The sequence below is a fragment of the Cygnus olor genome, chromosome 1 (genome assembly GCF_009769625.2).
Source record: "Cygnus olor isolate bCygOlo1 chromosome 1, bCygOlo1.pri.v2, whole genome shotgun sequence".
Classification (NCBI taxonomy): Eukaryota; Metazoa; Chordata; class Aves; order Anseriformes; family Anatidae; genus Cygnus; species Cygnus olor.
Window position 1 is genome coordinate 104,308,156 of NC_049169.1, and position 26,766 is coordinate 104,334,921.

Below are 26,766 nucleotides of genomic sequence, written 5' to 3' on the forward strand. Positions count from 1 at the left end.
TCAGTTCAGTGCTGTTGATGGTTATGGTTGGGAGTGAAATGCAAGAGGAAAACTTAAAAAACCTGAAGCACTCAAGTCTTACAAGGAGAGGTTTGTAACATTTTTGTATTCCCTTGACTTTGGGTGGACAAAAAAGAGACAGTGGCAATCATTGCAGACCAGACAGGTATTGCACTGTAGTCTTATTATGAGGATACTGCACTAGTTGCAGCAGCAATTCAATGTATGTTCTGCCTGTGTGGCTCATGCATATTGTAAACACTGAGGTCTGATTTTGGATACAAGTACCAAGTGCTGTCTGTATCAGAGGCTTTGAACAAGCTAGTTCATTCTGTGTGCTTTGTAGAGCTCTAGGACTAGAGCAATATTCCTGGCATCCCTTGGGCTGGGATTCCTCCTTCTACCTTTCTTGCACTGATTCTGAGCTCATCATCAGTCCCTTTCTGTATTAAATGGAGAGAGAAGCAAGTCTAGATGGCAAGTCCTTTCTGTAACTGGCTTCTGAGTTATTGTAGGCAAGCTGGTTCCAAGAGGATCCTATTTTTCTGTGCAACTATTCATGGATTCTGGAGTCACCAGTTCAGAACTGAGCATATAAAGCTAGGTGAGGTAACCCCCATCCTAATGTCTAGATGAAAGCTCATCAGTTCCAACCTTTCTTTCTTTTGGCTTCTCACTTCAGGCCAAGATTTCAGCATGAAAAACTTGTTTTCTCTCACCATCCCTAAAGGCTGCAGTTTTGTGTGTAAGATACCCTTATTCCCAATTGATTAAGATATTCTTCGGCTTGTTTCTTGGAGGGTTTTGAATGATTAGAATCAGCATTAAGTCACTTCTTACCACCTATGGCCCAGGTTTCACAAAATACAAATTCAAGTCATGATGACCATTCAGTAAATTTTGAGATGAAACTCAAAGGTTTCTGAGTTCTCTAGGCCTCTATATCATTCAGGAATGCACTCTTGAAGACAGGGATATTTCAGGCTCCTACCACCAAAGTTGATGCTTTGTAATAAAAAACACGTAATGAGAAGCTCTTTCTTTAAAGAATTGGTCAAGTAAGTAGGCAATAACATACTGACGAAAGGTGGGAATAGAAATAAAGAGGACTCAATCAGAAACCTATGCATAGGTATCTAATGCCACTGGAGATGCCTTAGGGAACCTCTGATATCCATGTGGAACTTAATAGATATGGCACAAAACCTGAGGGAATCCTTTGCCTACTGCTGAGCAGGAGGTCAGGTGAGATACCTTGGGGTATTCTGAATGCTAATAGGTGCCTGTGTGTGGGCAGCCAAATTGGTTCTTAGAGCTTCTTTAGGTATAATAGGAGCTAATACTGAAGTAGATACATATATGTTGACACCTAAATTTAGTTATCTTTATCTGTAATTTTATTGCCCGATGTCAAATATAAACGATGGGTGAGCAATTGGCTGACGGGCAGGGCTCAAAGGGTTGTGGTAAATGGGGCCACATCTGGCTGACGGATGGTCACTAGTGGGGTCCCTCAAGGCTCCATTTTAGGGCCAGTCCTCTTCAATGTTTTTATAAATGATTTGGATGTAGGACTAGAAGGTGTTCTGAGCAAATTTGTTGATGACACCAAACTTGGAGGAGTTGTGGACTCTGATGAGGGTGGAAAGGCCTTGCAGAGAGATCTGGACAGACTGGAGAGCTGGGTGATCACCAACCACATGAAGTTTAACAAAAGCAAGTGCCGGGTCCTGCACCTGGGATGGGGCAACCCTGGCTATACGTACAGACTGGGCGAGGAGACGCTGGAGAGCAGTCCCGCAGAGAGGGATCTGGGGGTTGTGCTTGACAGCAAGTTGAATACAAGCCAGCAGCGTGCCCTGGCAGCCAGGAGGGCCAACCGTATCCTGGGATGCATCAAGCACGGCATTGCTAGTCGGTCGAGGGAAGTGATTGTCCCGCTCTACTCTGCGCTGGTGCGGCCTCACCTCGAGTACTGTGTGCAGTTCTGGGCACCACGGTACAGAAAGGGCATTAAACTGTTGGAGAGTGTCCAGAGGAGGGCGACGAAGATGGTGAAGGGCCTAGAGGGGAAGACATATGAGGAGCGGCTGAGGTCACTGGGCCTGTTCAGCCTGGAGAAGAGGAGGCTGAGGGGGGACCTCATCGCAGTCTACAACTTCCTCGCAAGGGGGAGTGGAGAGGCAGGTGACCTATTCTCCGTAAACACCAGTGATAGGACCCGTGGGAACGGTGTTAAGCTGAAGCAGGGGAAGTTTAGGCTGGACATGAGGAAGAGGTTCTTCACCGAGAGGGTGGTCGCACACTGGAACAGGCTCCCCAGTGAAGTCACTGCACCAAGCCTGTCTGAATTTAAGAAGAGATTGGACTGTGCACTTAGTCACATGGTCTAAACTTTTGGGCAGACCTGTGCGGTGCCAGGAGTTGAACTTGATGATCCTTATGGGTCCCTTCCAACTCGGGATATTTTATGATTCTATGATAACAGCCTTAGAGTCAGAAACAGAACACAGTTCTTGCACCCAAACTGGCAGAACATGGCTGGTATAGACTTATTGCCTCTAATTGTAGGTCACCTTCACCACACTCCTGTGAGATAGGCAAGTTTTCCCTCTGGTTTACGGTTTAGGAACTGAGGCAAAGAGAGGCTGATGAGCTTTTCTGAGTCCACAGAGTATACTTCATATATCATATGCAGAAGAAAGACACTGAAAAATCTGTGCTCCAAAAAATAAAATTATGGTTTTTTTAAGACTATGCTGTAATCTTCCAGTCCTAAGCACAGAGACAGGCTTCTCAGCACTTATGTCAAAACCTTTTTTTCCTGTTATCTTCCTGTAAATCTTCCAAGGTCTGTGCAATTAGCTGCATGGCATAGAAGTGAGGCAATACAGGAACAGAATTCCTGTGCCAGAAGGAGCTTCTTCCTTCAAGAGTTTCAATGTACTTATGGGCTTCTGTTTGTTCTAACTAGGCAAGTTTTGATTTTTTCATGCACAATAGCTTTGTGAACTTTACCCAAATACACTGAAAAGTTTGGTACATTTAGAACCACTCAAGGAACCCACAGTGAAAAGTATAGCAGGCAACAATTGTCATGAAAATAAACTCTTTTAAAATGAAGTATTTTCCATCTTCCCCATCCCTGGAAGTGTTCAAGGCCAGGCTGGATGTGGAGCAACCTGGTCTAATGGCACATGTCCCTGCCCGTGGCAAGGGGGTTGGAACTGATTGTTAAGGTCCCTTCCAACCCAAACAATTCTATGATTGTATGATTCAGTGTTTTTCAGAGTCTTGCAATGATGGTTGATATCACCTTAAATCACCTCTAAAATGTTCTTCAAAATAAACTTCATAATACAGAAATATATTTAGCTGTATTTCTCCAGAAACATACATGAGCTGGTAATTGCATATAAACATAACAAACTGAGTCATTCAATTAGTATTCTGTAGGAAATTCTATTACTGTAAAAAACATCTATTATTATGTTACACATTCTTGCAAGAGTACTCATAAAAACAGCTGTTACTTATTTCTGTCATTAGCAATTGAATGCTGATGTGATATTAAAAAGTGAAAGGTAGGGTGGGATTACATGAACATCTCTTGACAAATCTGCTCATGAAGATGCTATTTCAGAAGTTCAGAGCTTTGTTTGGAGGACATTCTTGCCAAGTAACAAGGTAATACTTCATATGCTGGTAGCATTAACAGTATGATCTTGTCCTTCTTGAACTTCTCATACTTTTGATTTTTGATTATTTACACACACCATAGGAGGCATGTTATCTTGTAAGTAGCTCTAGATCTTGTTTAGCAAGAATGCAGATGTAGACATGAGCTGAATTAGAGACTTGATTTTTGGGGGGACTTTCTTTCTGTGCTGGTGCATATGCACCTTTTGCATTTATACCTTATCGAAGCCTCTCTTCTTCTCCTGTACCCTTCATGTCAGATGCAGCTGGTCAGGAAAGTACCACCTTATATGTATGTTGCAAACTAGTGCTGTAAGTCCTCCTTTAGACTTCACCTCTGGTCAGGTGTCCTGAAGCATAAGTTTCATACATAAGCTACAGGTGATTTTAGATATATGTATATTAATAACACATTCATGAAACAGTCAAGAGGTTGGGTTCAGTTAAATTGCATATGAAGAGAATTTGTTGGCATTCAAGTCTTCCAAGGGATATGCAAGTTTCAGGAGGTATCTGACCTCCTCAGATCTTTAAATGTGTACTGGTAGTTAAGGTTTTGGTGCCTTAGCTGGTCAGATATTCTTTGAACCAGCTTGAAACTCCTTCTGCTATTATTTGGTGTTTTGTTGACTTCAGCAGGCTGGTGATATCACTTGAAGGTGTGTTCCACTGCAGAAAAGATCTTGTCTTTCACTGTTTTCACTATCACCCCATGCCTCCCTGCAATTTAGAGCTGATAAAGAAAGCCAGTTTGCTTGTTTGGTAAACTTACCTCAGCTTTTTTTTTTTTTTTTTTAGATTTGTTGTTGCTTATTAAAATTCCTTGAACATGGCTTATACCTTTGTAACACGAGGAAAATGAAAATAAACTGGATATCAGGTCTGAGACTTTGAGACTTTCCCACCTTATACAACTTGGTTTTGATTCAGTGGATGACTGAAATAATGTAATGATTGTTTAAAGACTGGAAAAAGTGAAAAAAAAAATTTCAAGCAATTTTATCTATATTAAAAGAAACTTTTTAGGTAGGTAAGTAATTTTGGTCTTATTTTACAAGAGAGTTAGCTAAATGCTCAGAACTACAAGGAGCATGGCTAAAAGAGGTGAAGTTAGAACCCATTATGTTTTGAAATCTAGATGAGCACAAAAGCACATCTGTTTCTTATGAGGTGTGGGTGGGTAAAGCAAAGCACACAGGCCTGTCAGATCTGATAAGCCTCCACTATGGTGTAAAGAGCATCAGTACGATGTAGCCTGGATATCCAGATCAAACTGATCCACTTCTCCCTATCTTTCTCAGGTGTTGAAACAGGTCTGTTTTGTTAATGTGTTCTTTTAACAGTTTTGTTCAGAACAATCAGAAGACCAAACAACAAACACTGTATTGGCTAGAAGCACTCAGAACTATTTTACTGATGGTATTAATATTGATAACTAATTTGTGGCAAACACACATGTAATGTGCAAGAAATTTGTAGGTTTTAAAATAGGTATAATATGCAATCTTTTAAATCTCAGATTGACTTACCTGAACTGACTGTCATATATTGTACTTAACTGAATTGCTTTTACTATGCCAGCAATACATATTCCTACAATACCCTTTCTTCTTGACCAGTCACTGAATGAAAAACCCAATTCACTTTGGCATTCAGAGCTCCCTTAATATTTCTGCAGTGAAAGAGCTATGTTTTTTTCTGTTTCATGAAACTGAAAGCCACAAGGCTATGTTCCCCATGGACTTGCTCTCACAGTTGTACTGAAATCCATCAAAGGACACCCATCATAGGAGTGTACAAAGTACCATGTTATTGATGCAATCTATCCATCTGCCAGTCATGCTAATGAACATCTGCAATAGTACCATTGGGAATACTTCAGGAACAGGGCAAGTTTGAAAAAATGAAATACACTTCATGGCAGTTTTTGGAAGAACTCATTTCAGCTTACATCAATAGTAACATACTTTGCCTCAAATGAAATACACTTGTGAAAATTCACTTAGATGATGTTTTTCTCCAGTGTAGAAAGTTTTGATGGAAAATTTTGTGTCTGTATTTCTGAGTCTTATACTACCATATAAATATCTCCTCAGCAAACATTACTTAAAATTACTAGAAAACAGTAATAAAATATTCTCATCTATACATAATAACAGATGGAAAAGGCTTGTCCAATTTACTGATTCACACAGATAAATCACCCAAGCCTTTCAAGAATTTGGGCACCAAAACTTTAGAAATGAATTTTATTGGCTAATGTGAAATTAAAAACTCTGAGAAAGGACCTTTATAGGAAATTCTGAAAAACAAAAAAGCAAACAAACAAAAACAAACAAACAAACAAACAACAGTATGTAAAGTAGACTGTTGTGTCCTTGAACCCGAATCAATGACAATTTGGATCAAAAATAAATAAATAAACAAACCATGATACCAAAGGTTAGTCCAACTTTCTCCTAAGCTGGGTTGCCCTTCTGACACCCCCATCCTCAAAGCCCACATCCTAAATCACCTTTTCTAAAGGTGATTAATTTCCCTTATAATTTCCATAAGTCATGGAAGCATATTAGTTGTCCAACAGCATTAACAGAGTGATGTGTTTGGACCAAAACCTCCTATCACATGATATTTCTAATTATCCTATTGTCAAAAGCTAATCTTCGGTGTTTTGCCTTTCAGAAGTGCTTATGACATATCTGGTTACTGACACAATGCAGTGGAACAATACACAATGCTACTCTCTTTTTTTTCAGAGTTCTGCTAATAAACCATGTCCACTGAAAAAATAACAGGGAATGTATGCACCCCAGATGCAGTTACACCTCAGATGACCAAGCAGAACCACAGAGCATGGCATTGCACTGCTTATTGGTGGGATAGAGTCTGAGTGCTGTCTCAGCATTGGTATTTCCCCAGAGGACTGAATCACACACATCACAATTACTGATTTAAGCCAGAGCCATCTTAAGGCTCTCTGTATTGTTCCTTGGTATGGCTGCTGAAGATCACAGCGAGAAAAACTTGGTATCACTGACAAACTCAAGAATTTTTCATGTTTGTTTAAAATCAGCAAATGTGACTACCCAGAGCTAGAAGTTGGATATGAGGGGATGATTCCCCCTGAATTTGCTCTCCTTTCCTTGAGTGAATGAATGAGTGAGTGGGTGTGTGTTCCTATCATTCCCTGCTTTCTCATTTTGTGGTTTTGACTTAACTTGAGCACGCAAAAGGCAAACTAATGGCTACCTGTGATGGGCTGAAGCAATGCTCCAAACAGACTGTTTTCCAGGGTATTGTCTAGGCATGATTCCTCATTTTCTACTGTTTGAAAAGCTGTCACGTCATGTCCTGAAGAATCTGCAGAAGAAATGCTGGTCTGGCTCCCACATGAAGATTTGGCCAGGCTCCCAAGTGTGAGACTAAAGGTCAGTGGTTCACTCCTGTGGAGTCCCAGTCCTGTTCAGCATTCATTTTCCTTCTCTTTCCAGTTCCCTAATCTGATAAATCACGTGGGGAGAGGGAGGGGGAGGAGTATGTGATGTAACCTCGTCTCCTGCAAAGTTACGAAACTGCCTTCAGCAAAAACACGGTGTCTGCATCTCGTGGTGATTTTACGGTGGGTACTCATGGGGGATGCTGTGTTGTACTTAAAAGGCATGAAGATCAGCCACATCTGTGTGAAACCCAGCAGACAGAACACTTACTCACTTCATTTCTTCAGAGGAAAGCTGGGCATGATGTCTGCTTAATGGTACACACTCTTGCAGCTTGTTTTGCTGTCTGCTGCGTGTACCCAGAGTGACAGGAAAACTGGTGGTATGCTGGGGACATCCTGAAGAAAGGGAGACTTGAAGCCAGCTGCACTGGTGGGGTAAGTCTGTTCTTTCTTCACAGTTTTTTTCTTTCACTCATTTCTTTCATGAGGCATAAACTCTACGGTTTGAGGGAAGCAAAAGATGTGGAGTGGAGTGATCTGGAATGTGTAAGAAATGTCCAAGGGCATGTAGCCATATGAAATCCCTGCTGGATTGACTCTGAGCCAGCTGATAATCACTAACTAATCTCTCTGCTGGCAGGTTCTGCCCAGATTACAAGGGCGTGTGCCTCTGTGCCAGGATGCATACAAGATTCACTTGTACTGCAGGTCTCAGAGCCTATGTCAGAGAAGCAAACCAAAGAGGGTTTTGACTGCAGTGGTTGACTGCAGAAGAGAAATATGTGCACGTATGCTTATATCACCATAATGGTGCTGTGTTTGCTGATGCATGTCAGGCCGTGAGGTCTGCAGATGGGGAGGTGTAGTTAAAGACTCATTTTGCTGTGTTTCACCAGAGTAAATCCGTGTACAATTGGGATATAGTCAGGCATGTTAGTTTAAATTTTTTTTTTGTACATAAGTACAGCTGGTAAATAGTGCACTCTATGCATTTGTAGTTCTAACAGAACTGTGTGGTCTGGGTATTAGGAAAACGTTTCTACTCATAAGGCCCCTTAGAAACGTATTTATACTAGTATAAGAGGTCTTATATTAGGCCACAGTTTTTCCTGCCATGTAATGTACAAGCTACTGTTCTTGCAGCAGGGACTCAGTGGGCACAGGAGAGGAGACAGTTCCAAAGGCAGTGTGGGTATTCTTAGACTCAGCAATCTATGAGAAGTCAAAGCAGAAAATGTGTTTTTCTCAGTACCAGGAGGAGATGAATCTGGGAAGAAGATGTCCTTGTATATTTTCTAATGAAACAAAACTACAGCAGATAACACAGGCTGTTGAAAATCACTGCAATAAAGTGTCTTCTAGGTGAACTTTGGCACTTCTGAATACAATTGAAAAGGTCTCCCTACTAAAGGAAAATAGGGAACAGAAGAAACAACATTTTATATATGAGTATTATACTTCATAATAATATACTACACTATAGTATATATACCAGATAAAGCAAAAACAAACAAACAAAAAAACAAAAACAAAACAAAAAAAACACACACACAAAAAAATAACCAACATAGCTCAGTCAACATCTCTAGAGTTGCAAGAGTGATGAATTAGTCCTAAATTGCATGTTAACATGCAATCTCCATGAAAGCCTCTGAAAGAATTCAGTTTTGACACCTGGTCTGTGTCCTAGTGTGAATGTTGTGCCTACACTGCTTTTTCTGTTGTGCCTACCATGATCACATGGTAGACAGAGCTCCTTATATTTTGAATACAGATAGTCAAGGTATTTTTTGCTGGTGAAACATCAACAAACCAGTGAAATCTGGACATACAGAAGGTAAACAAATAGCTAAATCTGGACATACAGAAGGTAAACAAATAGTTAAACATTACAAGAGGATTCTTCTCCTTCCTTCTTAAAATATGGTTCTAATCCTGATCCAAAGTTACAGTTCCTAGAGAGAGCAAATGATTTTGTTTTTAATGGCTGGAGTCCTGAGCCTTTGTCTAAGGTGTCTCCTTTTTCAGGACTTGGTCAAGGCTAGGATAAATGGGGCTGATATGATCCTGAGGATGCTCATTTTGATTTCTTTCCAGAACTAGTGATGGCTTCAACTTGGCAGAAAACTCAAGAATTCTACAACTGAATCCTTGAAAGTGGAGGTAGGTAGACATGCTCTCTTAAACAGAAATTTCCACATGAACAGCATGATCACAAAGAACAAACCTAGCAGTGTGATCCTCCTATGAGCCCACATTTTTTTCACTAGCAGATTTTCACTTTTCCTTCCTCATCATCCTGAACTTCCTTTAAGTCTTCAAATATATCTCAGGGACACTCCAGTTGTATCACAGTAAGGATGATGGGGGATTTTCCCACAGTGGGGAATTCCCAACAACTTTCTGTTCAACTTACAATGGGCTCTGACACGATGGCAAGAAAGATGTGCTCAGGATTATATTCTAAGTCTGGAATATTATAGATTTATTTATTTATTTTTAATGCATGTGTTGTGGGAAAACTTAGTAAATCAAAGAGTTGATACTCTGAGATTTAAACTCCTTGTGATGCCAGTTCAAATCAAACCAGTAATCAAGACACTGACAGAAAACACTGCTCAGTGTTTGAGATTTTTCACTTTGCAGTTAGGAGACCTCACGTCTTCAATAGCTGTAAATTCAGTTTGGCGAAGCTCTATGAGATCTCCAAGGTTAAATGTCACAAGTTGGCATGCAGCTGCTGTGGCAAGCTTATGTGGTGGTTCTGATAAGGGAAGGACATGGGACATAGAAAGTTGGTTGTAAATGTTTCAGAACTTGAATTTCAGAAGAGTTTGAATGGGAATTCAGGACTTCTGACAGACTGTTAAATCCAGAAGTGGAATATCAAAGAGCTCTTGACAAAGCCTGTAAATTTCATAAAGCAGGAATAGTAAAAAAGTTGGAGGTCTAAAAGGAATGGAGATTAGCAGAGTGCTGTGGACAGGAATGTCATTTTAAAAAAATACCATGGAGCTCATGGCATCATGAGTGAGCCAATGACTAAAATTCAGAAGAGGACTTCAGCAAGTATCCCTTATGAGAGGCCTTTGGGACTGGCAGGTCAAGAAGCAAAGGGAGATGATGAGGGAGTTTAGTAGAGCGGTGACCACCTTGGGAATAGGAGAGGAATGCATGGATGAGAACAACAGTGTTTTTGCCTCCTGCATTTCTGTGGGTCAGGGATGAGGCAGGATTAGGAGGAGGAAGAGTGACAGAAAATCTGTTGAGCTTTCTTTTCATGAAGAACTGAAGAACAACTTTAGCACAGGGAAGAATTTTGTCTCTTTGCAGAAAAATGTGCTTTTAAGAGAGTCTACCCTATGAGTAGATATAAAAATAAGGGGGTGGAGAATTTCAGATGTCCTGAACATTGTTTGTCATGAAGGAAATAGCATTACTGATGGAAACAATCTATTATTTAGCTGTAAAGTTTTATGCTCTTGAAGATCCAGGAACTCTTTGGTTTGTTTTTTGCATCTCTGATGCAGACGTCTCAAGCTACTTCTTCCAGCATGTGGGACAGTGTTGCAGCCAGTGGTGGGGAGTCCAGCTCATGACAGGAAAGATCTGTTCCCTACTGTGCCACAGGAGGTTGGTGCTCAGCAAAGCAGTCCTATGGGCACTACAGCCCCAATCCTAATGTAGTACTAAAGCTGTTTAGCAGTCTGTCACGTGGAGCCCCAGGGTTTTCTGCCTTTGAGTGTGTCACAGAGAGCAGGATGAAGGGAAGTAATTAAATATATCTGCCACACAGTGTGCAAGATGAGCAAATTTGACTGTGTGTTTTGCTTTTCAGATCCAAGGACAGACCCATGGCCTCTGGTCCACTCTCCACTGCCAGTTATGTTCCTTTTTGCCTTCTACCTCCTTGTTGTGGCACTGGGGTCCTTCTACATGCGTAACCAGAAACTGCTGAAGCTGCGAGGTCTGCTGGTTGCCTACAATCTATCCATGATGATGTTATCAAGTTACATGTTTTATGAGGTGAGGGGACAGGATTGCCCCCTTCTGGATAAGAATCTGGGAACTGTTTGAAAGCCAGAAACATTTTAACAGCTTTTGATGGTGGACTCTAACGAAGGGAGTGGGTGCTGATTTGGACGTCTACGTTTTGCCACAAGAGGGACAATACTGCCCTGTTGAAAGGGATGAAATATTTCCAAAGTATACCTTATTTCCTACCATTTTTGAATCTTCCTCTCATTCATAAGATTAATGTTGAAATATTCCTGAATGAACAAGTTAAAAATTGATATTTCCTACAATGTATGGAGGATGTGTGACACTTTTTCTCATACCTGGCTGGTGAGGGACCCACCTCTAGGAGAACTGCTTTTTCAGACTTGTACCATTTTCTCCAGGACTGCCAAGCACACTATAGCTTCCTGCTGTCAAGAGTATTGATGACACTGTTTTCTTCTTCTCAATGTCCAAACCTTTCTACAAGTTAACATATGCCACTGAAAACTCTTCAAGATAGTACTGCTGAATTGTTTTGAAAAACTTTTTGATATCAACAAATTTGCCCTTTCAATTTATGATGTAATTCTTACTGGTGGTCTGTGCTTGGTTGTTCGGTTGCACTGGTATAATTAGTATAGTTCTTGGTTTTCCAATTAATAGGCAAATGCAAACAGCCAAAACAAAATAATACAAAATCTTTGCAAATGAGAACACAGAGAGATTCTTGCAGAGAGATTCTGAAGCCTAGAATTCACTATTCCTGCTAAAGCATTTTTGAGCACTCCCATTGTTACATAAAGAGTTACAAATATGCACAGACCAAATTTTCTTTTTCAAATTCCAACAAGGATGTGAAGTACTTTGTTTTAGGTTTTTACTATTTGTTCAGCTGTATAAATTACATTGATCTTCTACCAGTGAACACTAAATAGAGATCCTATGACTTTTAGCATTAATACTTGCATCTTTTTGGAACAGATGGTGTTGAACATAAAATGGATCTCATTACTTTTCTTTTGTTTCAGTTTCTGGTAACTTCAGTCTTGGATGACTACAGCTACCTGTGCCAGCCCGTGGATAATAGCCGAAGTGAGCTAGGAATGAGGGTATACTTTTATAAAAAGCTTGCCTTAGTCCCTGTTCCTCATGTGGGTATGCAGATTATTTGCCTGGTCAACAGCAGTTGACATCCCTAAGAACTTCTTCAACAGTTACACTTTGCTTTAGTTCTCAACAAATTAATCATCTCAGTTAATATAGCCATCTAGGTTCTGTCTTTGATCACTGCAGTGAATGTGTTCCTACCATCTGAAAGGTAGACATCTAGTATAGCTATTGTAAATTATATCTGAAAAATATGACTCTTTCCATTGATTATGTAAGGATTCTGGGTGATCACTGCCAACTAGAAAAACAGTTTTTATATACCAAAATTTCCATGGCACAAATCTTACTCTAAATTTCTTTTAGCTGGAGGATTTGACTAAAAAAATTCCTTGTCTGCCTATCACAGGGGGATTTCGGTCTCACCAACTTCAGCTTTCCAAAATGCTGATTGAGTTTCTTCTGTCTGAATGTAGAGGTATTGTCTTTCTTCTGGATACTAACAGGTTTTGAACACATCTAAGCATGGATATCAGCTTTCCAGTTTTTCAAATACTTGCCATCATGCTGGAAACGTTTTCAGGGCAGCACACCCTTGCCTTGTCAAAGAGCAAGGAACTTAGTAAACACTCATCTATACTGCTAAAGCAATCTGGAATGCTTTTCCTGCAGATCAACAATCCTTCCCGAGCTCCCAACCTGAAAAAAAAACAACTGCCATTAAAAAGAAACAAACAAACAAAACCAAAAAAAAAAAAACAGCTTTTCTCCTTTGCTGTCCATCCTAGGTTGGCAGTGTTCACACACTTCATAGTTAAAAGTCTCAGGCAGTAAGACTGGGCATTTTGCTTTGAGGTCTAACAGCGTTTCCTTGTGATATCCGGCAGATGGCAAGAGTGTGTTGGTGGTTCTTCTTCTCCAAAGTCATCGAGCTGCTTGATATGGTAAGGAAAGCTCGACTCGTCTCCGTAGCAGAACTGGCGCTGTAAACAAATTGCTCCCTTGTCAGAAAGGGGCAGAGTGCCATAAGCTAATGTCCTTGGTTGATCCTCTATTGATTCAGTTGGTGCTTTTTAGTAAATGCTGTTTTCATGTGTCTCGTTCTGCATGCTAGTGGGAATAAGGCTGATACCGTTAAAGCAGAGGGTGCAACTTCAGTGTGCTGGTTTATGACAGCATTTTGTATGCAAGAGCCCAGCAATGCCACAGGATATAATGCTGCTAGTTTTCCTCAAAAACCTCTTTCCAGAAGAAAAGAATCCTTCCTGTGCAGTTTGCCCATCTTTGTCTCACTGGCTGCACACTTTCCACTCCCCAGCACTCTTTCTGTGGGTGGATGTTCCCTTCTGACCACAGTGCTGGTGAGAAGCTTTAAAAATGGCTATTAACAGACGGTCCCCCAAAATCTTAGCTACCAGTTCATTAAGGCTGCTGGAGTATCTGCTGCCAGACAGAACATGCCATTGGCCATTTGGCTGAATAACAGTGGTTAGCTGGGCAGGAAAGAAACTACACACATACAAGTGCGTGTTCTGGTTATCTGACACAGATTGTTCTACAGCTGTGGGTTAAAGGTTTGTGTCCCATGTAAAATTGAAAGCTCACCTGAAGACAGTACTATTTTATAGCTCGTCTGTCGGGTGTTCTCCTATATAATAAATAGTTGACTGAACTAATAAGGGAATCATATCTCTCTGATAGGTCAGCAGGAGTAAACTGTATCCTGACCTAAGACTTCGCAGTCTAGTGCTCTTTGTGAGACAAATTGACAACACACTCTCTGAAAAGTGAATCAGCATGTGGAGCCCTCCTAGGCTTCTTGCCAGTGAGTTCACCAATCCTCTCTCTGCTTTCATCAGCAAGAAAAGCAGCTTTTTGTCAGTCCTGGGTCCCTGAGAAGCAGATTCACTTTTTGATAGTGTGTGTGTGCGCAGAAGTACAGTGACATGACACATATTCATATGTGAAAATCATTCTCCTTACTATATGCAAATTCCAGAGGGTTTGGACATTCATCACAGCACTGTAGATCATTCTCTGGTACCAGTAAGCATCTAACCTTTGTCCTGAAAAGGATCAGACCAAAGCAGCTGCAAATTATGTGGAAGCTCAGTCAGAGACTCAGATGAGCCCTCTTTGAACCTTGGGACCTGAATCCAAAGGTAAAAATAGTTGGGGCTCAGTGGAAGAAATTGTACCCTTCAGTTTCTCTTCATTACAAATAATATAGGATGTATTGCATGTTTTGAATTTCACCAGTTTCTATCAAGAGCAGGGGAAATGGGTTTTGGAAGATTTAGAATCATTATTCACTACTATTATCACTTTTTAGCATAAAATCTTCCATCTAAACACATCAACTCAAGATTTTCCTTTGGCTTCTTTCAGGTTTTCATTATTCTGCGCAAGAAACAAGAACAGGTGACTTTTCTGCATGTGTATCATCACGGCACTATGCTGTTCAACTGGTGGTCGGGGTGAAATACGTGCCTGGAGGACAAGGTAAGCGTATCTGGATACCTTGTGTTTTAATTTTCTTGTGGAGATAGCATAAACAGTGCAGATGGGCTGACTGGTAGGTAGGAAGCTCACTTATTTCCAAAGGTGTGAAAAACGTGCATTTCAGTTGGTACCATCTGCTCAGCTCTTTGGACTATTTAGACTGCTATATTAACTGCCTCTTCCAGTAAAGAATGTGCCAGTCATTCCCTGTCCACACAGAAACGATATCATCCTATACAAGGCCTATTTATATCTCCATCTAGACCAGTGCTCTCCATTCAGCTGGGCCTGATGTAGTGGTACAGGTTCTGTCTCTGTTTCCTGCTCTGACTGTACCCAGTTCTCCCCCACTTCCTTTCTGATCTGTATTCAGACTGGTTTCTTTTACCAATATAGGTGGGCTCTACACAAGAAGCTAGGGTAAACTCTTTGGGGGGAGCCATTTTGACTACATGTTCTTGACACGTGAATGGTATGAAACGCCTGGGTCAGAAGATCAACTACCTCTGCCTTTGAGGCACTTCTCTGTCCCAGAACACTAGATATGAGATGGAAACATTGAAAGGAGCAGGGAGAATATGAAATACATCCTAGGCAGAATCTTGATTGAAAGTTCACACATACAGGTAGTATTTTGAAAGCATCATCACAGTGGCTGTGAGCTTACCAAAGGGTTAATTTTGAATGGTTCATATGCCTTGTTCATACTGACTTCTTTACTCCTCAGCTTTCTTTATTGGGATGCTAAACTCCTTTGTACACATCTTCATGTATGGCTATTATGCCCTGGCCAGCCTGGGACCACAGATGCACTGTTACCTGTGGTGGAAGCGTTACCTAACCATCATGCAGCTGGTAATTAATTCATGTGTTTATCTCTACATTTCCATGTCTTGGGTGTGAAGGCACCTTCTGTCTGTCTCTGTTCTTTCACTGGGACAGGTCTTTGTGTTTGCTGTTTATGGAAATCGCCATGTCCTTAGGTTTCCTAATGTATCACTAATAGAGGTGAACTGGATGATTACCTGCTCTGAATGGTACTCTCAGGAAACTACCAAGAGGCCTTCAGTGACTGCATTAGCTTCTGACACTTATCCCTCTTCTGCTTTTTGTGGCAACCTTTTCACCCTCTGGAATCCTGAAAACAGCTTGATCTTGAGAGGTGTGGGGCAGTTACTTGTGAAAGCTTTGGATTGTCAGGAGGGCACGAGATTGGGCAGCCTTCATTGAATTTCTTCAGAAGGGAAGAGTATATATAACTGCACACAAACAGAGGGGAGTTAAAGAAAAATGTGTGAGTTTCACTTGCTCTGTAGATAGGCCCTTTGGATTTTCTCTTTCTCATCTCTGAAGAGATGACATATTCGTACAACCCTTTGTTTTTTTCAAAGATACAGAATAAAAGCCATGTTCCAGACAAGGACAATGGTTGTAGTTAAGCATGTAGGAGAGCTAATTCCACATAAAGAGAGGTTATGGAAACAAAAGGTATTCAGTTGCCAAAAAGAGAAGGAAGAGCTAAGGTAAATGTAAAATAGTGTTGGGTAGATGGCTGGTCCAGAATTCATATTTATCCTGAATGGCAAAAGCAGAACAAGAAAATGTTGTATGAAATTAAAAGATATTTGTGATGCAAAAGACAGGAAATCAGCTTTCATTTAATATATGTTCAGTAGGTAGAACTCATTGCATCAGGGTATTAAGTGACTTGGTGGAATATAAAGAAAAAAAGGATTCATGTCAAAATGGATAAAAGTAACATCTGTACCACCTCTCTCTAAGCTAAAATAGCAATCAAAACCATTATGGGTATAATAATCTGATTACCAATAGGGAAGAGATGGATTCTCCCACCATTAGTTTCCATATTCCAAGATAACTGTTACCAGTTTGCGGCAGAAAAGTGACACAAAGGCAGTGGTGCTCTCCTAGGTTGGAGAGGCTGGATTTCAAATCTGCTCCTTGCAGCAGTGCATAAGACTCAATGTTTGGTGGACATGTTGTGCTCCTTTTTAAGTTGTGGAAAACACTGCTGTACTTGAAAAGCAAGTTTTCAGGGATGTCAGGAGAAACAAGCAGGTATTTCTCAGGGTTGAGAGTGCTATGAGTATGTAGTATGTTGTGATATTCTTTATGATGAATTAAACATTCAGTTGGGGTATGTAGGATCCCTAATCTGTCTGCTTCTTTTTTCCCCCTCTTCCAGTGCCAGTTTGTGGCCATTGCTGTTCATTCTTTCTACAACCTCTTCACAGAATGCCCGTTCCCTGATGGTTTCAACATTGCAGTCTTCCTTTACATTCTCAGCCTCATTGCTCTCTTCCTACGCTACTACTATTGGACGTATACTAGGGGAAAGAAGAAGAAGCTAACTTAAAGAAAACCAAAGAGGAGAGTGAGCATATTTGCAAATTCTCTGCTGCTTCTGTCATGATTGCATGAAGAAAAAATGTATTTGGGGAGTGTATGTGAGGCTCTTGTGTGCAAACCCTTGGTTGCCTTCAAATATTTCGAGTTAGGAAGAGAAAAGGAACAACATAAACTCAAGAGTTAAGATATTAATGAGCTCACTTACTTGAAGCTGGTACAAAGCCAAGCCACATAGTCATCAATACAGAAGTCTTTGTGAAATTCGCACCAGAAGAGCTCCACTTTCCGTTCCATCTGTCAGCATGGTTTGCAAAGTCTATCATTCAACCATGACTCCTTGACTCATTTCTGTAGAGTTTCTTTCCATTCCTAAGACCATCTCAGCTTACCATTGTAGATCAGGCAGGCTCAGGTGCCTCCAGCCTCAAAGCAGTGTCCGTGTGACAGCAGCAGCCAGGAATTACTGTAATTGTGGGATGCACTCACCTGTACACTTCACCCCAGCCTTTCCTATTGAGGAAATTTCCAGTAGGACTGGGATGAATTACAGCTATATGGCCCTTATGGTTTCACTTTATGTTAGTGTAACCATGAAGGAAACTGGATATTACTTTGTCCAACCAAACAGCTGCCTCTGTTCTTCTTTCACTGTTCTGAAGCTAAAGATGGCATTATTGTCTCTAATCTGTCACACAAGCCTTTCCATCCTGACTAGGAAACTAATGTAGTAAGAATCATAATGTAACACTTTCTGGAATGCTTATTTGCCTTTTGTTGCTTTCATATCATTAGAGAAGTTTTCATGCATGAGGACTATTTGGTATTGCTTGCTATAGATGCCATATTTTTGAATAAGAAGAATAAACTGAGGCTCTGCATTCATAACTTTTTTTTCCTATTTGTTATTACTATTATTATTTCAAACTTTTGTCTCTTATCAAAGATGAAAAGTTTTCCACCACCTTAAGCAATAACTTTCACTACCAAATTGTATGAGTATTAATACAAAATTTATGAAGTCAACTCACTGGCTAGTGCAAAGCTGCATAGCTCCAGTGACTTTATTGATTCATTTGTTGGCTCCTTTTTTGCTCCTAAATCAATTAGAACTAGAGTTTGGCACTTCCATTCATCTGTAGACAGTTAAGTAATTTTAAAAATTTGGTCCTGAAAATCTAAAATTCAGTTTTTAAACTATGAATTTGTATTTATTTATTCCATTCTACTTTTTTGATTAAAAATAGTGATTTAAAAATAGTGATTTTTTTTTCACAGTTGAAATGCAAAGTTCTTAAAGCCAAATTCACATCAAATATAAAAAAGTCTGTCTTTTATGGAAAAGTCCAGGGAGGTAATCTACTGCCTACATGGGTGCATACAAAAAAAACCTGCACATTTTACATCAATTTGGAACTTACTGGCTATCCAAAATAAATGCTACTTGTTCATCACTGATATGTGTGTGCATATGCCAGACTTTTCCCTTAGCTGCTACATTCACATTTGTAAGATAAATTAGTATTCTTCCATTCCTTGTCCTCCTTCTTCACACACAATGATTCTATGCTATTACCACAATCATACATTATAAATGTAATTCCATTGATTTGAGTATTCTGATTTTCATTGGTGAATATGAAAAGCAAATCAGGCCTTATTTCAATCTGTGTGTTAGCTGTTCTTCCTGCCAAATATTTCTCTCTGCTACTTCTTATATGAATTATGCTGCTTTTTCATACTATAATGCAACTGTTGTTAAAGCTTTAAATGATAAACCTCTGGGTGAGTCCTCGGTTCTTCTCTTTGTTTGGTGAAGCAGGAAAAATAAACCTGCTGTGTATCTAACATACTGTATTCACGGTCAAGGTTCCCCAAGAGGCCTCTCTAGCACTGAAGATTGGTGCAAGTAAAGCTCTTTTATTGTTTTTATCCACTTAGCGATTCACTTATGTCTGTGTCCGGCAGTACACTTGGCCCCATAGTTTCATGGTAGAGCATAACTCTTCCTGCAGCTGGATATATTATCCATGCTTACAAACAAATCTAATGAATTTAGCTCTTTTTCCTATATGTGAAGGATCATGAACAGATCTTGAGCTGATTTTCCTCTCCCATAAGCTTTCTCAGATTTCAAGGGCTAATGGTTCTGATTTCAAAGGTTACTAATTTCAAGGGCATCACTAATAATTTTATTCCAGAGTTGGCATAAAACATTTTGTTATTCTTTGACTCATTAATAATTCATGACTGCTTAGAAAGTAGAAATTAGATGGAAATTTGGATAAGATTACTCAACACTTTTGCAAATCTACTCCTTAAAAACAAACAAACAACAACAACAAAACCATAACTTTTTATTGTTGTTGTTTTAAGCAGTGCATGCAGATTAATTTGTGTATGTCAGAGCTTACTGCAATGGATTCTAGACTGTGACTGGCTGCATAGTTAATGATAAAATGCAAAGGAATGAATCTGCCACTTGGTAGCTTGTAGTAAGTGACCAAGCACCCAACACACATGGCTGTAACTGTTTGTCCTAGACAAGTAACCTCTGATCTATCCATACCTGTCCTTCTTCCTTAGCCTGGGTGAGTGGCCTGATCTTGCACTTCTGAACAGGTAGGAACATTTTGTCAGTGTGATTTCAGTGGGCATAGGATGAAAATGAAGTTATTTTCATTTGGGTGATAAGGAAGGATTAAGTTTGCCCAGAAACATCCTGCTTTGCATACTTAAATGGATGTTTATGTAGAGCACAACTATTGCAAAAGCATCAACACAAACAAAATTCACTTGTGAGACTACTTGCTTTAACAGGGAAGATAAAGTTGCATAGGTATAACCTTCTGGCTCTTCAGGTCATAATTCTTTCCTCTTTTAGATTGCATTCCTTTGTCTTCATTCTTCTATTTGAAATTGGGATATCTGAGTTGGTACTGTCCACTTGCTGTTGTGACAAAAGCAAAAAGCTGAGAGTACAGGTACACGCCTCTGGAATTTAAAAGAGAATAAAGGCACAGAATGAGATTTCCCCTCTAAGCTAAGTCCCTAGAGTTAAAGATTACATCACAGTAATGCACTGTAAGTCACAAGGGCTGGAAATTACAAATTGCAAGTCTGGATGATTCATACTGTCTGGCAGAGTCCAACACTTTGAGGCTGAATTGGAAATATCCTGTTGCAGCTGGATTTATACAAACCATTGGGCTAAATGCTGATCCCACCAATATCAATGACAAAGCCTGCAGACTTCGCTGGAAACAAGATGGCACAGCTGTGTGAAAAACAATGCACTCAGCTACATAGTGTTGTTTTGGTGTGAGCAGACTCGAGTGATATTCAAGCTCAATGGATGACTTTCAAGGGCACAGTTGTGTGCAGGCATCTCCCTTGTAAAATGTGGGTCATTATACCTCCTTGGAGCAGTTTGCACTCACAAGATGTAAAGCATAATGTAAGTAGTCTGTTTAAATGAATAAGCCTGATATATGGTAGTGCTCAACATCTTTCCTACTGTTCAAGTCAATGTAAATTATGGATGTTTTGATAAAATTACTTTCAAATTAACCAGATCACTTACTCAGTGCTTACTTTCTCTTGGAAGATAAATGAGAGGGATTCTAATTTTAATTGAAACAAATTTAAAAAAAAAAAAAAAGAAAGAAAGAAAGAAAATCAATTGCTATTTAATGTTTTTTCCATCAGTGTGTGATGGAAAGTTTCCAGAAGAATTTACGTTTAAAATTGCATAACCATATAAAAGTCTGGAATGTGATTGGGTTTTAACTATTGGAGTGTTTTTGGATGCTATCAGAAAATATGTCAGTGTATATTAAAAAAAAAAAAAAAAAGCAGAATTACTCTAAACAATCAATTAAGCAAAAGCAGGATGCCTTAGATTGCTTTGTACAATAAATAAAAATCTGTTGATACAGATATAAGACACCTCCAAGCTAAACATTAAAAAAAAATCAGCTGATACTATATATAGAAGAGTGTGAATTTGTTGAATTCATTAATGAATAACTTCATGGATTAGGCCTTGATAGATGAAGTGCTCGCATCCAGATGTTTAGTGTGATTTGTCAATGGTCTTGTACTTAATCCTCCTGAACAGGAAATAAGAGTCTTTTCTCTGGGGTCTCCCTTGGGGACTGTGGCAGTCTCTCTGTCATACGCTCTCTCTCTGGCCTGAATCATCACAACAGAGGATCAGGCTGCTGGGGAATTAACCAAGTGGAGGAGGCTCAGATTTGCCTTTAACCCTTTCATTTTCTTCTCTGCTTTGGGTGGCCTCCTCACCATATGACATGATGGGAATGTTATTTAGTCCATACATGGAGATAAAAACGTGGAGTTGCCCATGTTGTCCCACAAGGTGCATTTGTGGGATCCCTGTCCCCACAAAATGTGTCGAAGCTCACATGCCTAGTTCTACCACCACTGAAGGGTGGGGCTGTGGGCAGATCAAGCCTGTGGAGGCTGCTGGATGTGTATCCACATCTCAGGATTGTATTTTAATTTTTGGGATGCTGCTGCTCCACAGTTGCTGTCAGTGATAGAGTTGGCCCAGGAGGGAGTGCTTGTGAAAGGTCAGGATGTCTCCAAGGTGTCCCCAGCCAAGTATGCCAGAACATGCATAGCACATGTGTGTCTGCATATGGGTAGATGAATGCAGCATCTTCAGACTGCCTCCATTTCTGATCTCTCTACATGTAAAACCCCCAACATAGGACAGGTCATTCATTTCTCAGGAAGGCACCATCCTGCAGTGTATGAGCATCCTACTGAACGACAGCTCCCAGAAGCTACTCCTGCTGCATAATAGTGGTGCTCATCAGCCCATGACAACTTGGATCAGCCAGCTGCATCTATCTCAGTACCTCAGAGAAGGGAAAGGCCAGAGCTAGCATGAATATACATCATATGCAGGCCAAGCTGATGAGGTAAAGAAATTACAGACATCTCATGTGTGGTGCACATGACTAAACAGGTCGGAGCATAGTTATGTGTAATTCAGGTCCCTTGCAGGGTGCTGTGCAGGGCAAAATGATAAGGTTCTTCTTTTATCCCCATGGAGATGTTGCTAAGGGGGCGCTGGGAATCTCACCTTTAGGGAGAAGACGGAAAATCTCTATTTTTGACAGAATTTCTTCTGCAAAGCTTGTGTGTGCCTCTCATAGGAACTAGCTGGTAAAGCAGGGAATCTTGGAAGAATCTCAGACTAGATGTGTGGGGGGGGAAGCAACACTAGCATCACCTCATTTAGAGGGGATGACAACAGGCATCATGACTGGATTAGGAGAACTGAGTGGCAGTGGGAACTTCATGGAATGGTAAGTTTGGGTGTGGATGTGCTGGAATGTATGGGACTGACTGCACATGTGCATGTGTTTAGGGTAAAAAAATATTTTTTTTGTTAACTCACCAGTATAGAGAGAAGTAAATTCTTTGTCAGAGAATACCTGGTTATAACATCAGTAGCACAGCACTTGGTATGTCCCACTAGTCTTGTGTCATATTTTCTCTCAATATTTTTGCTTTCTGCTGTTTGGGCTGCTCTTCAAGAAAGTGTTAGTAGTCATTTCATCACACTCAGAAAATTAGGAATGCTTATTTAGCATTGCCGTTTGAAATTTGTTGCTTGGAGTAGATGTTTCTTCCCCTTTAACATTATCCTCCCACTTTCTCCTCACCCTTTCCTCCCCTCTTCCCTTGCACCCACATATACAGATAGCATCCTAAATTGTCAGAATTGTTAGAGCTGCAAAGAATGTAGATATATTCTACTTAAACTAAACAGAGCAGCTGTGTTTTCCTGCTATATCAATTAATAATGTACATTTTCTTCATCAGGTTTTCAGTAAGGCTTTCAGTAAGATGAAAGTGAGCAAGTCTGTCTTTTTCTTAGCACTTCAGCATAATCCCATCTGCTTGCAAATTCAGGATGTGAACACTGCAACACAACATTGAAAAGGGCTAGAAACTTGGTCTTTAATCAGGGTAGCATAATTCAGAGTAATCTCTCCCAGGCATCATTGAAGTGCAGCTCCCTCTTGTTGATGAAGGAATGGGAGAATGGATACATCAGTCTGAGAAGCAGCAAGAAGCAGCCCTTTTTTTCTGCCCACAGAGTCATCTCTCCTAGGATGAATTCCTCAAAAGGCCGTCTGCCACAGCACTGAAGATAGGGGAATTTTTGAAAGTATCTCTAGGAGTGGGAGGTGAAATGTGGAAACAGGACTGAGAATGGATGTGGGTTTCTATGAGGGATGCTTGAAAGTGTGGGAGAGGGTTAGCATACATATGTTCCTCTAGGTGGTTGGTTTGGTTGTGGGAGCCTGCAGACACTGGTCTCATGCAATGACAGGTCATGTAAATTGAAGGTGGTTGCACGCAAAGACTAAATATCACCCTTGTGGGGTGAGTTCCCTGAGAGGGGGTTTTGCAGATGGAGAGAGGGCAGGTGTGTATGTTTGAACACATGCAGGAACAGCACACTGGATGAAAAACCTATAGAGTTGAGGGAACAAGCACAGGTGCTGTCAAGTCACCTGGTTTTTGTTGTGTTACTGATAATATTATTGTGCAGATGAAAGCACAGCCGAGTGTCTGTGGATGCCTGTGATTTGGCTCTGTGATAGAGACGTATTCACTGAGAAGAATCCAAAGGTGTTTGTTGTGATGGCCAGGCACTGCAGCTCCTGGGGTGCAACTTATTAATTCCAATTAGCATTGCCTCTGGGAGATCCATGTGAACTTGTCTAGGGATGTTTCCTCTTTAAATAAAAGACTAGTCCCGAGGCAAGGTTTAGAGGGGAAATATCTTGCATTACAGGAGCTGACATAGCTAGAAAAGCAGGCTAGTTTCCAGCGTGCAAGACCTTCCTTCAGTTATCATCCCTGATATGCAATGGTAACAGGTCAGCTGTTATTTGTCAGGGTGCACAGGTGTGCCTGTATTTATTGCAGAGTTTGCCAGTTCCAAAGGGTATTATAATACACTTTAGCAGTCTGATACATTCCTATAAATCAGAGGCCCATTATTTTCAAAGGGCTGCTCTAGAAAACATGTCTGTAATTTTGCTTCTAGGAATTACTCATGTGAGTAAAGTGGTCCTTTACTTCACCTACACAATGGCATAATAGGACAGTGATTCTGTGCTCAGATCTTAGAGGTACATTACAGAACACGACCATGTCATAGACAAATTATCACTTACAATAATCATTCAAATTAATCCTGGTTTTCTATTTTGGTGTGGTTTCTAGTATCTTTGGGCATATTTCATATACAGAGGTAATGGATTAAATTAAGTGAAAACCCATTAATCCCAGTGAATCTAGGTAAAGTGTTTGATGGATCTACGAGTACTACCACAAGGATTCAATAAAAATGTCTCTGCAATGATACCACCTGAAAGGCAAAGTGTTTTTTCACTTAATATTTCCTACACTTGGTGTTGTCAGAAACCCAGAAACTCTAGAAGACTGTATGTATACGTTTTAATCCTACACTATTGTGTACATATTTAGAATATTTTCTGGTAGACCTTGCATAGAATAGATAAACTCGCGGTTTGAATAGAGAAAATAAGATCTTAGCATTGATTGTATTACTGAACTGTAATTGAAGTCGTCTTATCATATAAAGCTGCTTCAATTCATTTTCTCTAATAAAATGTGCGTCTATTGAAACGTATCAGCCTTGGATGTGCGTTTAAGGATGCATCACGGGGAAAGCATGGTCCCAGACTGCAATTACTAACATTGTTTTCCGCTGGCTTTAGAAACACCCTTTGGAGCTGCATGGTGAGGGAGAGGGGGAGGCTGGGGAGCAAAGCAAAACAAAGCAAAGCATCCCCATTCCCTTTCTTTGTTCTCAATGCGCTGGAGGAGCGGGCGGGGGGGCACACATTGGGAATCCCCGGGGCTTTCGGTTATGATTTTCCTGATGGGTGGAGCGGGGTCGGACAGCCGGAGCCCCCCCTGCTCGCAGCCACTTTGGCAAGTCATCTACGCGTGGGGGCCGCACGGTAAACCCAGCTGCTGGGTCGGGGGGCTGGGGGGTCTGCGGGGCGGGGCGGACCGGGGACGCGGCAGCCCGGAGGATGGAGGGGGATGCGCGGAGGAGAAGGGATCCTCGTTGACGTCAGGCGATCGCCGTGATCTCCCCTTCATATCCGGGTCCCGGGCGGCTCCCCCGGGCCGCTCGGCGCTGCGAGGAGGGGGCCGCCGGAGGTGGCCGGCGGCGACCGCAGCATGCCCGCCTCCCGCCGCCGCTGCCCATGGAGATCGCGCTGGTGACTCTTGGAGAACGGCGGCGCCACGGCTATCGCGGGCGGCGAGGATGTCGCGACCGGCGGCGGCGGCAGCGGCAGCGGGCGGCGGCAGCGGGAGGGCTCGGCGACGGAGCGACCTGCTCCACATCGGGCGGGCTCCGCCGCCGCCGCGCCGCGGCTGAGCGACGGCAAGGAGGGGGCACCGCCGGGCCCCCGCAGCGGGCAGGGCGGGCAGCCTCAACAGGAGGGCGCCGCCGCCCCAACCGCCCCAACCGGCACCCCAACCGGCACCTCAACCGACGTCCCAAACGGGCACCCCAACTGATACCACAACCGGTACCCCAACCAGCACCGCAACACGAGATGGGACCCCCCGAGGAAGGGGGCCACCGGCGGGGCATGGCCATGGCGGCGGCGGGTGAGGAGGAGGAGGAGGTGGCAGCAGCGGCGAGCCGGGGCGCTCTGCACCACCAGCGGGTGCTGATCAACATCTCCGGGCTACGCTTTGAGACCCAGCTGGGCACCCTCAACCAGTTCCCCGACACGCTGCTGGGAGACCCAGATAAGCGCATGCGGTACTTCGACCCACTCCGCAATGAGTACTTCTTTGACCGCAACCGGCCCAGCTTCGACGGGATCCTCTACTTCTACCAGTCTGGGGGCAAGCTCCGCCGGCCCGTCAATGTCTCCATTGATGTCTTTGCCGATGAGATCCGTTTCTACCAGCTGGGCGATGAGGCCATGGGAGCGCTTCCGGGGAGGACTATGGCTTCATCAAGGAGGAGGAGAAGCCTCTGCCTCGCAACGAGTTCCAGCGCCAGGTCTGGCTCATCTTGAGTACCCCCGGAGAGCTCCAGCTCGGCCCGGGCCATCGCCATTGTCTCCGTGCTGGTGATCCTCATCTCCTCATCACATTCTGCCTGGAGACCCTGCCCGAATTCAGGGATGAGAGGGAGATGCCTGTGCCCTTGCCCCCACAAAGCGGAGGTTTGAATGGCACAACCGGGGACCCCCTACCCATGCAGCCACCCAGCAGCCTCTCAGACCCCTTCTTCATCATTGAGACCACCTGTGTGATCTGGTTCACCTTTGAGCTCCTCGTACGCTCTTGCCTGCCCCAGCAACCCGAGTTCTCCCGCAACATCATGAACATCATTGACATCGTGGCATCATCCCCTACTTCATCACCCTGGGCACGGAGCTGGCCATGAGCAGCAGCAGCCTGGGACTAGCAGTAGCAATGGGGGTGGGGGCCAGCAGCAAGCCATGTCCTTGGCCATCCTCAGAGTCATCCGCCTGGTCAGGGTCTTCAGGATCTTCAAGCTCTCCAGGCACTCCAAGGGGCTGCAGATCTTGGGACAGACT

General features: G+C 42.0%; 1 protein-coding gene and 1 long non-coding RNA gene across 8 annotated transcripts in view; both read left to right on the forward strand.

The window, feature by feature from the left end:
• The window catches only part of LOC121079089, an 88,285-nt gene extending 63,261 nt beyond the window's left edge, over nucleotides 1-25,024 (forward strand). The window contains exons 1-10 of one of the 7 annotated variants that reach the window (XR_005824872.1): nucleotides 4,707-7,127; nucleotides 7,470-7,573; nucleotides 9,236-9,301; nucleotides 10,977-11,164; nucleotides 12,169-12,249; nucleotides 13,135-13,191; nucleotides 14,636-14,749; nucleotides 15,477-15,604; nucleotides 16,956-19,738; nucleotides 20,304-25,024. This is a non-coding gene — a long non-coding RNA (uncharacterized LOC121079089). Of the gene's footprint in view, nucleotides 1-4,706; nucleotides 7,128-7,150; nucleotides 7,574-9,235; nucleotides 9,302-10,976; nucleotides 11,165-12,168; nucleotides 12,250-13,102; nucleotides 13,192-14,635; nucleotides 14,750-15,476; nucleotides 15,605-16,955 lie in introns of those variants that run through there. The other 6 variants (XR_005824871.1, XR_005824877.1, XR_005824869.1 and 3 more) reach the window with 6 other exon arrangements.
• Nucleotides 25,025-25,182: 158 nt separating this feature from the next.
• LOC121079081 (potassium voltage-gated channel subfamily A member 5-like) overlaps nucleotides 25,183-26,766 on the forward strand; it is a 31,630-nt gene continuing 30,046 nt past the window's right edge. Inside the window, 6 exon segments of the mRNA XM_040575943.1 lie at nucleotides 25,183-26,145; nucleotides 26,148-26,243; nucleotides 26,245-26,305; nucleotides 26,308-26,565; nucleotides 26,568-26,606; nucleotides 26,609-26,766. Coding sequence (XP_040431877.1) covers nucleotides 25,408-26,145; nucleotides 26,148-26,243; nucleotides 26,245-26,305; nucleotides 26,308-26,565; nucleotides 26,568-26,606; nucleotides 26,609-26,766 — 1,350 coding nt within the window. The 5' untranslated portion in view covers nucleotides 25,183-25,407.